General features: G+C 38.4%; 2 protein-coding genes across 2 annotated transcripts; one reads left to right on the top strand and one right to left on the bottom strand.

Moving 5' to 3' along the window:
* The first annotated feature begins 1788 nt into the window (after positions 1-1788).
* On the top strand, positions 1789-5768 carry LOC108678619 (polyadenylate-binding protein 2-like). Its single transcript, XM_018167078.2, has 6 exons — positions 1789-1967; positions 2294-2466; positions 3041-3235; positions 3798-3928; positions 4477-4525; positions 5074-5768. Exons 1-5 carry the CDS (start codon positions 1865-1867, stop codon positions 4505-4507), a joined length of 633 nt encoding a protein of 210 aa, XP_018022567.1. The 5' UTR covers positions 1789-1864; the 3' UTR covers positions 4508-4525; positions 5074-5768.
* Positions 5769-5827: 59 nt separating this feature from the next.
* Positions 5828-14956, bottom strand: LOC108678579. The gene is made up of 6 exons (XM_018167039.2): positions 14827-14956; positions 10187-14300; positions 8667-10003; positions 7239-8426; positions 6864-6986; positions 5828-6178 (listed from the first exon to the last, which is right to left on the bottom strand). Exons 2-6 carry the CDS (start codon positions 13818-13820, stop codon positions 6152-6154), a joined length of 6309 nt encoding a protein of 2102 aa, XP_018022528.2. The 5' UTR covers positions 13821-14300; positions 14827-14956; the 3' UTR covers positions 5828-6151.
* Between the last annotated feature and the right edge of the window lie 2430 nt (positions 14957-17386).

Here is a 17386-nt window from a genome sequence, read left to right as displayed (position 1 = left end):
CTGTCTCTCCTTGGATCTCAACATTTTCCTGCCTGACCACCCAGACCTAGTGTTTTGGCAATAGTATGGCGCTCAAAAGTATGACGTCACTATTTCAACCATCAACAAATGCATGGAACTAAGACGAAGCTTAATATAAAGGAAAAAAGTTGAGAAGTGTCGGAATTACCCACGATGTTGGAATATACCTTGTTTACCCTATTCCAACATTGTGGGTATTTCTGATACTTCTCAACTTTTTCCTTTATATTAAGCTTTGTCTTAGTTCCATGCATTCGTTGATGGTTGAAATAGTGACGTCATACTATTGCGCGCCATACTATTGCCAAAACACTAGGTCTGGGCCATCTGGTGGGAAAATGTTAAGATCCAAAGAGAGGCAGTGCATGTCACCCAGTGAGAACATAAAAAAATATGTCAAAGTTGATACCAAATAGGGTCACCTTGCTCTACCAAATAGTGATAAACTATTTGTGTAGAAAGAATATTATGGTTTGAGACTTTTAAATAAGTCTGTGAATATATAAGGAATCCTTTAAGTATATTTGTATTTGCTGATTTCAAGTGGTAAATAAATTAATAGATGATTAAGTTAAGAGATGGTTTTAGACACATAAAAACTAATTCCAACACAGCTTGGAATTAGACCCACACAGTTCATTCCGAGCTGTGTGCAAAAATTAAAATTTTCTCAATTAAAAGCTTAATAGCTCTTGATTAAAAGCCTAATTAAGTACCATAAAATTGGGTAACTTTGACCACTTTTTTTTAAATGATGCCATTGTTTTACTAGATAAGTTAAACTTAAATTGAAACATGCAAAATACAGGTCTATACTCTAGCTTTACTCACCATAAATTGCTGGCTCCTGCCTTTCACAGTTTTGATGTAATTTAAAAAAAAGTGATGGTCTTTGTTACCCCAGCTCTTGGGTTTCTTTGACCGGGTGGTAAAATCAATTTTATTTTTTAGTAAAATAACTCCAAATAACTCCAGGTTGTGGTGCATTGTAGTAGAACTCTTCTAGTTACATATATAAAAGACAGATTTTAGGAAAGTGTCATAGTTTGCAAATGGGGGGCGCTGCCCCCAAATGGGCAAAATGTGACCACCTAATGGCAGCCGTGATGGGGTAGCATAGACCAGTTTGGAAATTAAGTTAAAATTACCATATATAAGACTCTGTAGAGTCTGAAACATAAAGAAAAAAACAATAGGTATATAAAAAACATAAAATATGTTATATAGGTACCTACCTATGGTAATTTTAACTTGATTTCCAAGCCGGTCAATGTTACCCCGTCATGGCTGCCATTAGGTGGTCAAAGTTACCCCATTTGGGGGTGGCGCCCCCCATTTGCAAACTATGACGCTTTCCTAAAATTTGTCATTTGCATATGTAACTAGAAGAGTTCTACTACAATGCATCAAAACCTGGAGTTATTTAACCAAAAAATGAAAAAATTTGAGGGGGTACTCTGACAGGCTTTAAATAATAGCTTTTTTTTTTGTTGGTCACATTTTTAATTTTTTAACCTATTAGATATGCAAACTTTTTAAATCTTTCTATTGTGTTATGTAGCCTCAGTATTAGGCCTTTAATGCCCATTGACAAAATTTTTCTATGTCAAATAGTTTTCAAGTTTTGGTGGTTTTTGTTAAAAAAACAAAAAGTGGTCTAAGTTACCCCACTGGTCTAAGTTACCCCATTTTACAGTAATTGGGATGTATACGTATATATTTAACTGAGAATTAGTTTGGTGTTCCAGTTTTGTGTTCAATAATTACCCTTTCTTCTTCTCTATTCAGGAAAGTGTGGTATTTGAAATTTTAGGTATTTAGAATTTCTGAAAAATTTCACACCATGGATCAAGAAGAGCTGCAGTATGATGAAAATGCTGATGTGTCTGAAGAAACCTTCAATGATACAGACCAGAACATTGAGTCTGAGCTGGAAGCCATCAAAGGTAATGAGATCAATCCAAGCAGTATATATATGCCGCAATAATGAAATTTACACCTGACCCATGAATATTCTTTACAGGAGCAGTGCATTGCATTAATTCAGTCATGCAATTACTGAGCTTAATTTTATATGTGAGCAAAACTCAATAAATGCATTTGTCATTTAGCTATACTTTCTATACAAGATGGAGTTAAATATATTTTATTACTGTTGCTTGAAACTAAATTAAGACAGGATCATGTTCATTTTTTTAAAGTCACTTGGCTCTCATTTAATTTTTTTCCCATGTACTAGTATTCTACATAACTAATAAAAACTATTATGCAGCTCGTGTGCGGGAGATGGAAGATGAAGCTGAGAAGATCAGACAGATCCAAACCGAGGCTGACAAACAAATGAGCAACTTCTCACCTCCAGGCGCTACTTCTCCTTCAGCATCCAACCCACTTACCATAGAGGAGAAGATGGAAGTGGATGCTCGTAGCATCTATGTTGGAAATGTAAAAAATCTCCTGATAATTACCATGTCTGAAGTTCTATCTCATCTAATGTCAGTCATAGTGTGGAGTTAGGAGGTTCAGTTTGGATGCATAGCTTTTTATGTTTTCAATTTTCATGGAGTACATTGGATATAGCTGTATGTTAGATTTAAAATGTTGAAATCCATACAATATTCATTTTCTTAAACTGGGATTTTTATTTGATATGTTATCTTTGGGACTTATTATAAAGGTAACATTACCTCACCTATCTGTGAGGCCTTCAACTACGAGTATCACAGCAGCAGCATTGCTGTGTTGATATGAAATATCTAAATTTTCGCGGTAGAATTGTCAGGGAATTTATATAATTACAATTACATTTTAGTTTAATCATGATTTTACTTGGAATACATAATTACGATAGAAAAGTATGAGACTTTCCGAAGAAAATATTCAGATATTATATTTTAAATATTATTGCAGAAGTCAAGTGTCAGCCCCTTGCTTTTTTAATATTTTAACCCAAAGATGAAAGATGTCATGTGTGTGTGTGTTTGAGATGCTCACTCATTGTGTTGAATTATGTTCTCAGGTGGATTATGGCGCAACTGCTGAGGAGATGGAACAGCATTTCCATGGCTGTGGGGCTGTCAACAGAGTCACAATCCTCTGTAACAAGTTTGATGGGCATCCTAAGGGCTTTGCTTATATTGAATTTAATGACAAGGATTCCATCCAGATGGCAATGGCTCTTGACGAGTCTCTGTTCCGAGGAAGACAGCTTAAGGTACGCTTGCATAAAGGCTGTTCATTTCTAAAATGTTTAATGTATGTGAACAATAGGAAGATGTAGAAATATAAAAAAATTATTTTTACATTTTTTAAATATTTTAAAAATATATAAATTTTCAAAATCATTTATTCTGCCATTTCATTTATTTATTCATTTATTCTGCCAAAATTTCAATCATTATCAGGGAATGTAAATTTCACAGGTTGAGTTCCTTTCCGATTTGCACATACAATTTCCGATTTGCACATAGGTAAAATTCATGTTTGTGTTAAGCTCTCTTCAATGTTTTTTCTTTTATTTGGGCTATAAAAAATGTCCATCCAAAAAATTTGTACCATTTCTCTTAATCATATGCCCTCAAAACTTCTAAATTTTGATCTTTGTATCTTATCTTTTGATCCTTTTGACATCTGGGGCTGTACTATCTAAATTTACTTGAGTAACACATAAATAGTTTCCTAATTTTATCTGTGATTGGTGGGTTTAGTTTTAACAGCTGTCACAGATTGGCTGATGGGAGTTACAAACTCGTAACTATTTTGATTTGCAATTACAGGTGATGCCCAAGCGCACAAACAAGCCTGGTATTTCGTCGACCAATCGCTTCCCTCGTGGGTCCCGACCTCGAGGACGTGCTAGATCAGGATTTTACGGCGGAGGAGGCTACAGACCCATCAGGAGACCGAGGTGTGTTGCTGGTCCTTGCTCTTTTTGGAGTCCATGTGATTTATGAAACTCTATGCTCGTTATGAAGCCTGGGTATTTTTGTGTACGTATGCTTTCTAGAAAAATATTGCATAACTTGCATAATTGTACCTGGTTTCTTTCCTGAACGAGATTTGAGTCGTGAAATTATTATTTTGAAAATAGGACTAATAATTTGTTTGCTCACTTGATTGGTGTAGCCTTAGTTTAACGCAAGGTTTACGTTTTATTTTTCACCTCTGTAAAAACTTCACCTAAGCAATTCTTGAGAACAGCTGAATTACAAGATTAAGCTTCACTCATATTATCTATATAAATACTTTTTGAATCTTGAATATTGGATATATTCTACTTGTTCGAAGATTTTTTATGTTGTGCTCCAATCTAAATGATGAAAACATCATTCGGGACCAGAATAAGCAATGCTTTTATCTGGGCTGAACGTCTACTAATCTTCTCTCTGAATTAAAATCTTACTCATCTTTATGTTGTACTATTTTCTTTGATCTCATTATGATTTTTTATTTCAGAGGCCGGCGATACCACTACTCACCCTACTAACTCGTACTGGAAATCCAGGTATTTGCGTACAGCATACCACTTTCATGCGGTGGTCTCTAATACGCTCGAGTGGGCTCGAAAGCTCTGGACTACCTTCATGTAGTGGTGTCCAGTAGGCTTGAAAGTTTTGCAATATTGTCATGCGGTGGTATTCACAGGCTTATAAGTTCTCCACTACCTTCATGCAGTGGCCGCTTAGAGGCTTGAATGGATTTCAAGCTCAGCTGCGAATGATTACCTGTATATAGCTTCAGCTAGGCAATGTCATAACTTCATGTAATCGATTCTTGTGGATGAATAATTTGTTATGCGTCAATGTTGTTTTTATTTTGCAGCAATTGTTTTTTCCCTGATGTTTTTGAACCAATCTAGGCGAGGCTACTGACTATTGATGTAAATAATAATTTTCATGTTTATTTTTTTCTATTTCAAGTTTGAGGAAGTTCATTTTCTTGCATTTTTTTACAAATTTCTACAAAATCCTAATAAGATTGAACTGAATTACATAAGATGACGCTAGCCGAAATAGCTCACTGAAGTCACCATGGTGTAATGGCCTTCAACAGAGACAGAACTGAGGCACTGGCAGTGAGGTCAGGGGCTGGGAATGCGCTGGTCGCTGCTGTCAGCTCCACGTCTGCTGATCAGGTAGTGTATGGTTCATGGGGACTCTCAGCACACTTACTAGCGTTTATTTCCTCCCATTCAGTCAATGAGAATAGCAATTGTCGAACTCGTTATAGTATTTATTTCATCTCATAGCCTCGCCATTTTACTAATTTGAAACTCGTTTGCAACCAATCTTCAATTCGAACAAAAACGAAAAGACGAAAAAAGCTTCATACTTAAGTTCATTGCTATTTAGAAAGGTACAGCTCATCTGTTGATAAGGTAACTAGCAAAGGAACTATGTTGTATGCTGAGAGTCCCCACCTGAAAAGAGCCATCACTATCGGCCACCAAGCTTAGGATTAAGTAATCAACATTAAGAAGTAACTTAATAACGGACTTACAACTTATTCTCGTTTGTGCATTGATGATCAAAACAATGCTGTATAAGTTTAGCATCATCTGCTTATAGAAGTAGGAGCTTTTTTCTAATATTTTCCCTTCACAGGTTATAAAGCTTGTGCAAGGCAGTAAAAAAATTGACAACCGATCTCTGTAAACTGCCTAGCCAGCTACAAAAGACTGCTTTTTGCAGCATTTTTTCGACGCTAAATAGATTAACACAACAAATTGTTTGGGAAATAAAAAATTGGAAAACAGACCGAAAAAACGATTGTATGACAAAACATGTAAAGGATGAAGTAAAAAAAGTTGTGTTAAATTTTGTATTATTCAAGCCTAGCAATCGTTTTATAATAGTAAAGATTTGAATAATGATCTTGGCATAGTTTATCGCCATATTAGATGGAATTTAATTTTGAATTCCCATTTTTCCCTCTTGGAATCAGATAAAATTTCAACGTGATGACTAAATATTTCTGACCAGTTAACAAATGTGTCTTTATTAATGATATTGCACGAAGAAACATGAGCATCGTGCCCATTGATGCGAGTTCCTCTCTCTTGGCTCAAATCTTCACTCGTGAAGATTTGAGTTCCACGTCAGCTTCCCGGCCCCACACTTGCAGCCCGTCCTCATTTGTCTTGTTTGGCCTCGTGCATCTGCGGAAAAATTAAGTGTCACCAAGATCCTTCCAAGAAAATGCGAGCTTTCAACGAACGATTGAATAAGTTTTCAAGCAGCTTACTGACGTACATACATCGTTTTTCGTATTGCCGTAAATGGTATCCCAAATTCCTTTATACCGCAAATAATCAGCAGATACTTTCAAAACTCGCTAAGTGAACGTAAGTAATTACGCTCTATTTTCTTGTCTATGATTGGCGGATTTTGCTTGAAAGGCCGTCAATGAGTGGCTGATGAACTTACGATCTCTTAACTTTTTTTTGAAAGTATAGCAGACATTCTTATAGTAGAACAAGAAAGCTTAAGCAATGAATGGCACCGCACTATTCATACGTTGTTCATTTCAAGTTTACGATATTAGTAGTTAGACACCTGCTGCAATCGTTACTCTTCGAGACTGAGGCCATCATTTCTAGACAAGAATTTAGTTTAAGATAAACCAGTCTAGAACCGAATTTGACAAATGATTTTTATTAATCGCAAGTTCGTGTTATTCATGATCTAGGAATACATCACACGAAGTGTGTAATATGTGTAATATAATGTAACTACTCCTCTATCTCTGGACATCGTTTTACGGTTCTACAAATGGGGAATAATGATTAAAACACATTGCTAACACGCCACAAGTTTTGTTGGCGGTCAGTAACTGATACTAACGGCCTTGCAGTGTTTCTTAAGCTTGCTCGGTAGGCCGAACTTTTTGCCACAGATGGGGCACGTGGTCGCGGCAGCGTCCTCAGCAGTGCCGTGATGGACGCGCTTGTGTCGCGCCAGCATGTCCTGAAAATACATTGTTGTATTCATTAATTCAGTCACTTCATCATTTGCTGTTGTTCTAAGCTTATTTTAAATAGATACTTTTGCATCTTTTAACCACATTCAGCAAGATGGAATGTCAGCTTGGGAAAATATTTAACAGAAATTCTATTAAACACCGGATTCAACTTCCAATAAATTATTCGACAGACTAAGATCAACTGAAACGAATTCATGAAAGGAATGATTACTGAGGGCTAATAAAGAGAAACTCACCTGAGAAGAGAATTTCTTGGAACAAATGACACACACAATTTCGCCATTGTGTCCCTTCATGTGAGATCGTAGTTTGTTCTTAGCAATAAAAGTTTTCGAGCAAACAGTGCAGGCAAACGGCCGCACACCCGAGTGTCTAAGCGCGTGGTTATCCCGTGTAAATTTGAGCGCGAATCCACGGCCACAAACGTCACACAGAAACGGCTTTTTGTGCGAGCTTTCGTGGCGTTTAAGGCAATGAGCGTTCTTAAACGTACGGCCACAGGTACTACATTTCGGTGAATTTTCTGTAACGTGGAAAACTTTTATGTGCCGCTGAAGACTGTACTTGAAAGAAAACTTCGAGGAGCATTTGTCACACGAGTAAGGCTTCTCGTTCGAATGTTTTAGTTGATGATCTAGGAATCGATATTTCAGATTGAATTGCTTGTTACAAACTTCGCACGTGTAACCTTTTAAAGGTTTCCGTACCCTAACATAAGTGTCTTCAGAGGAAGCAGTCAAGTCATCAAGTGTTCCCACATCTGCCTCTTTTAGACAGAACTCGACTATGTTGCTTGACGAAGCATTGCTTGTAGAAGGCCGAAGCCTATTTTGGGTTTTTTGAGTAGTCGAAATTCCAGGTTGTAAGGTGAGATTGACGTTCTGTATAGGTACACCTGAACTGTCTATGTTGGGAGAAAGGGTAGAAGTTTGCGAACGAATCTGTGACGTTTGTTGACCTGTAGAAACGACGGCTGTCTGTAATTGATCATTTATGGAAATACCAGAATTTTGTTGCTGGATTATATGTCTTCCATTCGAAGATTTCTGAACTAAATTACGAGATTGAATTTCCACATGTTGAATAGGAGATCGCTGCAAGGTATTGTGGGTTGACTGTATTTGTTCCATAAGATGCTGCTGCTGTAACTGATGCCGCTGAACGTTGTTCTGAGGTTGGGCTTGAAGGATTTGAACATTAGGTTGTTGAAGACTTTGCTGCATATGCACTGACCGAACGTTGATGGTTTTCTGAGAGCATCCAATGTTTAGTTGAATGCCGGATTGAGAAGAGTGGTTAGGCAAGCCCATGTGATGCTGTAGCTCGGCTGTGTACGAGTCCATCTGCTTTGCGTGACCGAGTTTGTAGGCGCCATCTTGGGCTTCTCCGGTGCTCATGAGAGTAGAACCTTTGTTATTTGTCATCTGAAACGTCCAGAAAGGTAAGTTACAATTTAATAATCAAGTCATACTTTATAACATTAAGGGAAGCACGAAAACTCCAGTTCTTTTGGGTCATCAGTCCATCTGAACGAGTTTTATTTGGATCAAAACAATGATGCAGAACCATGGATAAGAATTTGAAAGTAAATTATTTTATTACTAAAACAAGAAAATAAATGTAGCAGGTTTACATATTACGGTAAAAATTCGATCCGTACTTACTGACTGTACCGTGTTGGAGGCTTCCAAGAAAGGTAGTCTCTGAACTTTGCGGCGTTTGTTTCTGCTAGGGGCAGTTGGAAATTCATTATTTTTCGTGTTCAAGTTGAATTTGTGTGTTGTATTGATTTGTGAAAATGAAGGTTGAATACCACATAGCTGTTCGTTCGGTGCACAGCTCTTATCACCGTTGTCAGGTCTGAGGCATGTCAAGGAACCTTGCTGATTTCCTGGGTTCTGATGGAAGAACTGCGTTTGCTGAATTTGATCCATGCCATTCTTGTGATGGTCAGAACCGGCAGGACCGCCGCTTGTGCTTGCATGAATTTGCATTTGTGGGACCGACATGGAAATCCTTATGCCGTCCAGATGCCTCATTGGCGCAACCAAGTGACCACAGCTACCTTCATTTCGGTGCTGAGCCATTAGAGGAGCTGAGTGCTGCGGCTGACAATTTGCAGCAAGTATCGAGTGTTTGGAGACTCTTGAAGAATTGTCATCATGAGGCATGGAAGAGTGACGGGGCTCCATGACCAAAGTTAAGGCATTTACATCGGAGTTCGATGAGGCTCGCCCGCTTACAAGGTACTGATTTTCGACGTCTGCCAGTGACGCTCCTCTCAGAGAATCCATATCGAGCGAGTTGATGGTCGTCATCTGCTCGAGGTCTTGATGAGATTGTTGTAGGCATGGCTTGAAATTCAAAGATAAGTTATCTGGTAAAGAACATTGTATTTCAGCAGCAGAATCACGGCTCATTCCAGGTATAGGTTGCATGGCATCCGAGCAGCGTGTCATATCTGGCTTGCCATAAGCTCCAACAGATAGAGCAATGCCGTTTTCACCAACTAGAGATGCAGCATTTGCTACGTCTAAACCTAAAAAATCCGACACCGAGCACTTGTCATCTAGAGTCATGGGAAGCAAGCCTTCACAATTGATGGGAGCATTCAAAGAGGTGTGAGACGAATGCAATGCGTGGATCAAGTTAGGCATTTGGTTAATGTATGCGCCATCATCGAGAGTCGCGCGAACAAAAGTCACGTTCGAAATGCCACTGCCAGGAAGTTCTGGGTTGGTTAGGGCCTCATCAAATTCAACTCCTCCGTCAACCGCGTCGTCTTCTTCATCTTCGTTTTGATCTTCACCGCAGTCTCCCTCATCGTACTCAGATGACTGGTCAGAGAACTCAGACGCTTGGTCCTCTGCAATTCCTCCTTCAGTGGCAGGCGCCTCGAGTGGGGTGGTACCGTCAGAAGCTGCAGCGTTGGCGGCCGTGAGCGCCAACTCGCGTTGTTCTGCGGCCAGGGCTGCCGCCTGACGTTGCGCTGCTTGCTCAACTGTAAGTATGAGATTAGCAACAACCTTTATCAATCATCAGTAAACTAAAAACATAGATTTGGTAATTTTTCAGAGATTTATTTTGCACAGGAAAAGCAATTAAATCTGCATATATATCTCATAAATAAGAGATGTCATATGATAGGAAGAATTAATGCTGGAATTCTACTTAACCCTCATACCCCTTTCCTTGAAGCTGATCCTGTCATCGTCATCAGAAGTGCTGGAGGAGCTAGACGAAGATGAAGACGAGGAGCTCACAGAAGAAGTATCGTCATCATCATCGTCGTTATCGTCATCATCATCGTCCTCTTCTTCATCCTCGTCTTCTTCTTCCTCCTCTTCGTCGGCATCAGCAGCTTTACTGTTTTTGGTAGCAGCAGCAATATCGGCATCAGGTTCACCATCTTCAACACAATTCTTGGGCTGTACATCCAGATAAACTTCTTCACCATTACGACTGTTAACTTCACACGCATTTTGTGCCACACTCTCATCGCTCACTATATCACATTTGTATCCAGTTTCCGATGCATTACCAAATTCAGTAGAATTTCCAGGGGTGTTCGGAATAGGATTCTCTCGATTGCCAACTATATCATCTATTTCAGTGTTTAAAGCGCACTGGTTCGGAATGTTTTGTTCTTTTTTGCTAAGAATATTCGCAGGTTTGCGATCACAATCTCTAGAACATGATTTACGGAGTTCATTATAATCAGCAAGGCTAAGTTCAACTCGATAACTATCTCCGGATGATACTCCCAGACGATCTTTGGAAATTTCATCAGAATTTTCATGTATGTAAGTTCGCGTTTCTTTCTCATACCCGTTCACACACAGCTCTGTAGATGACACAGGCACCATGGAAAGTTTATTAATAGTTTCACTTTTCTCACTAGCTGTTTCATCGCCGTTTATACACGCAATAAAATCAGAGAAACAGTTTTGATTTTCAATGACGTTTGTTTTTGCTGGATTTTTGCACGTGGCACTCTCCTTTGCTCCTTCACAACTATCTTGCGAAGATTCTTCATGTATTATCAGATTCCTCGAGGCATCGTCATCAACGTACGTGTCGTTAGTAGAATCTTCTAACACTACTTTTGGAGTTTCAACATCCCTATACGTCAGAGGTGCGTTTGGACAATCGATCGGCGTAGATGTATGAGAAAATGTAGCTGTCAAATGTTTGCTTTTTACACAGACATCAGTCGCTGACAATGAGATACTGCGATCTTCAGATGAAGAGGTTGACAGCGATAAAGTTGTAGGTGACTTTTGCATAATTGTCAATTCATTATAAACAGTTTTCCTGTGAAAAGAATCAGGTCCAATTGACATGGTAATATTTTTGGGTACAGCACAAACTGGAGGTGATAGAGATGGAACAGCAACCGGTAACGCAACGAGCGATGGTGAAAGAGCTCGGTGGGAAGGTACGGCTGTTTTATGACAGATGGCAAGAGACTGACCAAAAGAGAACACAGGCGACGTCGATAACCGAGGATAATTACGAGCAGGTAAAGTGCAAGGAATATTTGGAGAAGAGGAACGAGCAGGCATTGATAATGGCGAGTGGGCGTTACATGAGAAATTAGGAGCATGGAAATGACAAGGTGAAGAAAGAGGTATGCCTCCAGCCGGTGAAGGTGATCGGATGAAAAGAGAATGAAGAGGTGGGGATGGAAGAGGGAAAGAAAGGGGCCCTGAAGGAGAAAGAACAGCATACTGAGGAGAAGAAGCTACGTAAGGCCGGCAAAATGACGGGGAAGGAATTGTGTAAGAAAAACTAGGCGATGGAGTTGATATTGGTCGGGAATATGCTGGTGAGGGAGTCGACACAGGTCTGGAATGAACTGATGCCGGGATGCATATATATTTTGATGGACCCACAGTTGGCTGGACCAAATTTGGAAAATGAGAAAAAGAAATTGATGCGATGGATTCGGATACATTGCTTTTTTGAGGAAGGGTAGCCGAGGTTAAAGCAGTCGACGGTGAGGATGAGCAATAAGAAGAGTTATTAGACGATATGGAATCGGCTACAGAAAGTAATGGATAATTTTGAGTAGAAGGTGTAGAAACCTCTGGCTTATCAGTAGAAGATGAATTAGGAATTGTATAAGTTGGAGTATTTATTAGAAGTGAGCTAAATTGACTGGGAAGAGCTAAAGTATGAACTGGAATCTGCAGACCCGATAATGGTGGGCCGCATGTATTATTTGAGGCTGCAGATGAAACAGTAGCGTTCTGATTATTAGGTGCAGACGTAACAGAATCAAATGAAGCTTGGACTGTCGAAGAAACACACTCGGATGGATTAAAAACAGACGGCATGCAAAAGACATTAACATTTAGAGCTGAAGCTGAGTGTTGATTTGAATCTGAAAAACATTGAAAACTGTTGCTGGAAGCTGGCGTAGAGAAATTGAGAGGAATTCGCGATAAATCCAGTTCAGAGTTGGCAGAGACTACAGATGGAGTGGATCTCTTTTGTGAGGGAACTTGAGACAGATTATTGGATAAAGGAGGAAATGGAGCTGAACATGTTTCCGAGGAGGTTGCCCCTGGAAGGATGGCATTGGCGGAAGTTGAGAAGGATACAGGACTAGATGTCATGGAAACAGAAGCTAGCTGGTTGGAATTTGTTGAATGAAATGAGGAATTCTGGGTGTGAGAAGATGATAAGGAAATAGAACGATCAGGATCAGGCAAAGAGAATAAATCATGGCGAGGGTGAGTTAACGATTGCGGTGGACCTAGAGAACAGCACTCGGATGTCATAACAGGTTTAGTAGAGGTAGAGTAACAAGGAACAGGAATAAGGGTATGAGATGACAATGGATGAATTTCAGTTGCAATTTGAACTGAAGAAGTAACAGTGAAAAGATTATCTTGACAAAGTGATTGCGAAGTAATGGGTAATGCTGAAACACTTGACGATGGCATTGATCCAAACAAATTACTTGTATGAATCGGTACAAGAGATGCTGAAAAATTTTGGTTTGTAGCATCGTGCAGCGAGACATCACCCACTGAAGACGACGTAGAGCAAGTAGAACTGAAACTCTCCATTAATCCCGAAAAAGACAAAGATTTTACGGTTTCTTGAATGGTTTTATGCTTCTGTATGTTTCCATCACTTGATTCTGAGCGAGATATAGAAGATGAAGATTCAAAATGTTGGTTTCCTTGCGGCAAAACATCACTTTTGGCACCATATTCCTTGTTATTTTGATCAGATCTTCCAGGTATTGGCGTCTTCTTGCTTAATAGATTCGAAGGTAAAACTACTGAAGTGGAAGTGCAAAGCAAAGAACTAGTAAGTGGTGCTTCCATGGGAGCAGCTGTATGGTTTAGGTCATTTGAACAGTGACTTTTTTGAATTTCTGAATTAGTTTTCTGCTGGCAGCCTGCAGAAACTATTTCCTTTGACGCCGGGAAATTATCATCACCTGCATCAAAAAATTGGCGGCTAAAATGGCATTTGGAGAGTTCATTTTCTGATGGATCTAGAGAGTATGTCTTTCCCACAGACAAATCTGCTTCACACGTGGCTTTTTCTGGGCTGAGTTTCGAGCTTTCCAGCTTCACTTGCTCAACAGTTTTCGACTTCTTACCAGTCTTGATCGCTTCAACAACATCCGATGGTTTTTCAAAATCATCAATAATGTTAGTGAAGACTTTGGTGCTGCCATTTTTGAAACAAATAACATCTGCAGTAGATGCCTGACTAGAGCGATTGCTAAAAATTTTATTTTCTTGGTTATGTGATATGGTTGATGCTGAAGAAACCTCTTCTTTGGCCATAAACATATGAACATCATTAGTTATATCTTGAACTGAGTCAATGGTGTCCAGATCAGAATTCTGGTTGATAAGATAATTTTCTAATGATTCTGGACTCCGCTTTTCCACAGATCCTCCATTTACAAATTGTTCCTCTTCAAGCTGTACTTTGATTTCACACTCAGGTTCCTGAGCTGTAAGGGATGGAGAAACAGATCCTTCCAATTTGTTACCCTGAAGATAAGTACTTGAACAATCATCATCTTCCACACACTCTTCCTTGACTTTAAAATCATTGGAAGTATCTACTGGATTATCAAGCTGATCAGAAGCTATGAGGACATGGCATTCATCATCACACCACCGGATGACCGTGTTGGGTGTGTAGCTGGACAGTTGAGTGTGGTTGCACTCCGACAGTGCCAGGCTCTCCCAACCACACCAGCAGCAACTCTGCTCACTTGCACCAGACTGTCCATTGCACTCATGGCCCAAGTTGTGCAGTAACTGGTAACAAAATATGCATTTTATGATCATTTGAAATTTAAAATAAACTTGTGAATAACTCAATGAATTTTTATCAAGACTAACTAAAGAGAAAACATTCCACAGCTGTACGGTCTAAAGTAATCATTTCTGGTCAAAAATTTAACTGGAAGCTATTATAGAAAATTCACTATACGTATACACTAAATTAAAACCTGGAGACAGCAAAACGAAACAAATAATATAAAAGTGTGCTCTCAGAGGATAGAAATACCAGAATATTGAACAAAGAGCTCATTATGACAGAGATGAAAAACATTTTGGATTTAGAAAATAGTAATGAATTGGATTTCACCATTTCCCACAATGTTTAGCTTCCTTTTCCTCTCTATCGTTTGGTTTTATTTTAAAAAGGTTATATATGGCTGCCTTTACAAGAAACTCATGGCCATCAATGGAAAATACTAACCTTGAAATGACTTTATACTCATTTTAAAATATCATTCCATAACAAGGCCTTATTATAGCATAGGTTTATGGTTGCTACCTGACTCAAAATAAAGTGTAAGGAGTGAAGCCCAATGACAAGCTGTGAAGATTGTTCAGGGTCTTGCACATTCAGTGCTACTTTCTGCAGCACCACTTCAAGGCCCCATGATTTAAGGACACCATCAGCACATACCTGTAAGACAATAACCAAATGATGCACTCTGAAATATGGTCTCAGTAATTCATTTGCAATAATTTTACAAATAATTAGGTTATTCAATAATATAAACCATGATGAAGCTAATGGTGAAGGTGTTTTATGCTATAAAAATTCACTCTCAAGTCTCAACCATTCATTTGAACCTGAAACATTCAACAATAGTAAAAATATGGAGAGTACTAAAATAACTAAGAAGAATTAAAGGATTTTGGTTAAAAAAAGGTGGATAGTACACTTGTACAAATATACCGTATACCGTATGCTAATGTGCAGGTAGTACGTATTGCCAGGCGATCAAGTGTAAAGGGAAGTCAAAATACCATAGTTAAGATTTGTCTTGATATTTGCAAAGTTCAACTTTTTATTTTCAAGATACGGGCTAAAAAGAATGAAAAATATCCCAAAAATACAGTTATGAATGTTTGTGCACAAACACAAACTTACAAATGACATCAGCAACCACTGCAAGTCTGCAGATATAACTGTACCAGCCTAAGCAGTCAGCAAGATACAGGACAATAGACATGGCAGCCAACCAAACTGGAAAATCAGGCTGATGGCACCTATGAAGGTAACAAATTTTCTCACAAATTCTGTCAATCTCTTAAGCTCCTAGCCTCCTATGACCCATACATTTTTCTGAAGAAAAAACACAAAAATTAGTTCATTTTTGTCTGCCATTTTTCCAACATTTATAAATGTTTCTTTTCAACAACAATTTTCAGAAAATTCTACATAATATTCTGATTTATTCTGCCCACGCTCAGGGTTCTAGGTCTAGGCTGCGGCTGCCTGCTGCCACAAGTTGCAGATCAGTGATCACATATGTAATGGATATGAAAGTTTGACTGTGGATTACTGTATAGCTCATTTTGTAGATGATATATCATTGATGATAGATTATTTTGAACACTTGCCATGTTGCCAATGATGTCTCATAACATAGGTCTACAGTCTCCACTTAAAAGCAATTTGACATAGTTTATTGCTTGTCACTGAAAACCAAACAATAATACAGTACAGGCTGCCAGTTGAAATTCAATTTTTTAGGGTTTTATTACCGGTACCGCATAATAATAGAGAATATTTTGTGATTACACTGGAAAGTTTTGTCTCAGTTTTGTTTATAAAATACTAGTATAGATTGTTTGTATAATTGTATTGAAGGTTGGCATTGGCAATATCATTAACATGAATGCTGTGCTGTGGCAACATTAGCAGCATTGAGGATAGGGTAAACACGGTATATTCCAACATCGTAGGTAATTCCGACACTTCTCAACTTTTTTCCTTTATATTAAGCTTTGTCTTAGTTCCAAACATTCCTTGATGGTTGAAATAGTGATGTCATACTATTGACACTATTGCCAAAACACTAGGTCTGGGCCGTCTGGCGAGAGAATTTTAAGATCCAAAGAGAGACAGTGCACGTCACCCAGTGAGAACATCGAAAAACGTGTCAAAGTTGATAGTTGATTTTGCTCTACCAAATAGTGATTAACTGTTTGTGTAGAAAGAATATTATGGTTTGAGACTTTTCAATAAGTCTGTGAATATATTAGGAATCCTTTAAGTATACTTGTATATGCTGATTTCAAGTGGTAAATAAATTAATAGATGATTAAGTTAAGTGACGGTTTTAGACACATAAAAACTAATTCAGATACAGCTTGCAATTAGACACACACAGCTAGTGTCCAAAAATTAAAATTTGCTTAATTAAAAGCTTAATAGCTCTTAATTAAAAGCTTAATTAAAAAATTACAATTTTTTAATTAAGCTTGTTCCGAGCTGTGTCGTATTCTAATACAGCTCACACAGGGCGTCGGAATTCCAACACAGGGCGCCGGAATTATAAATTAATAGAGTTTAAACCGCTGCTGGAATTAGTCTCACAATAGGCCAAATTTAGTCACACACAGCATTGGAATTCAGGGATTTTGTAGGTTTGAATTCTGAAGGCTTTTAAATGAATATGGCAACAGTTTGTGACGTTTCATCAATGCTGGCGCATAGGGTAAATGCAGTATATTCCAACATTGTGGGTAATTCTGACACTTCTTGACTTTTTTTCCTTTATATTAAGCTTTGTCTTAGTTCCACACATTCATTGATGGTTGAAATAGTGACGTCATACCATTACACACCAGGCTATTGCCAAAACATTAGGTCTGGGCCATCTGGCAGAAAAATGTTGAGATCCAAAGAGAGACAGTGCAAGTCATCCAGTGAGAACATCAAAAAATGTGTCAAGTTGATAGTTGACCTTGCTCTACCAACTAGTGATAAACTGTGTGTGTAGAAAGAATATTATGGTTTGAGACTTTTAAATAAGTCTGTGAATATATTAGGAATCTTTTAAGTATACTTGTATTTGCTGATTTCAAGTGGTAAATAA

The sequence above is a fragment of the Hyalella azteca genome, unplaced genomic scaffold (genome assembly GCF_000764305.2).
Source record: "Hyalella azteca isolate HAZT.00-mixed unplaced genomic scaffold, Hazt_2.0.2 contig6048, whole genome shotgun sequence".
Taxonomy (NCBI): domain Eukaryota; kingdom Metazoa; phylum Arthropoda; class Malacostraca; order Amphipoda; family Hyalellidae; genus Hyalella; species Hyalella azteca.
This window is presented reverse-complemented; position numbering and strand designations above follow the sequence as displayed.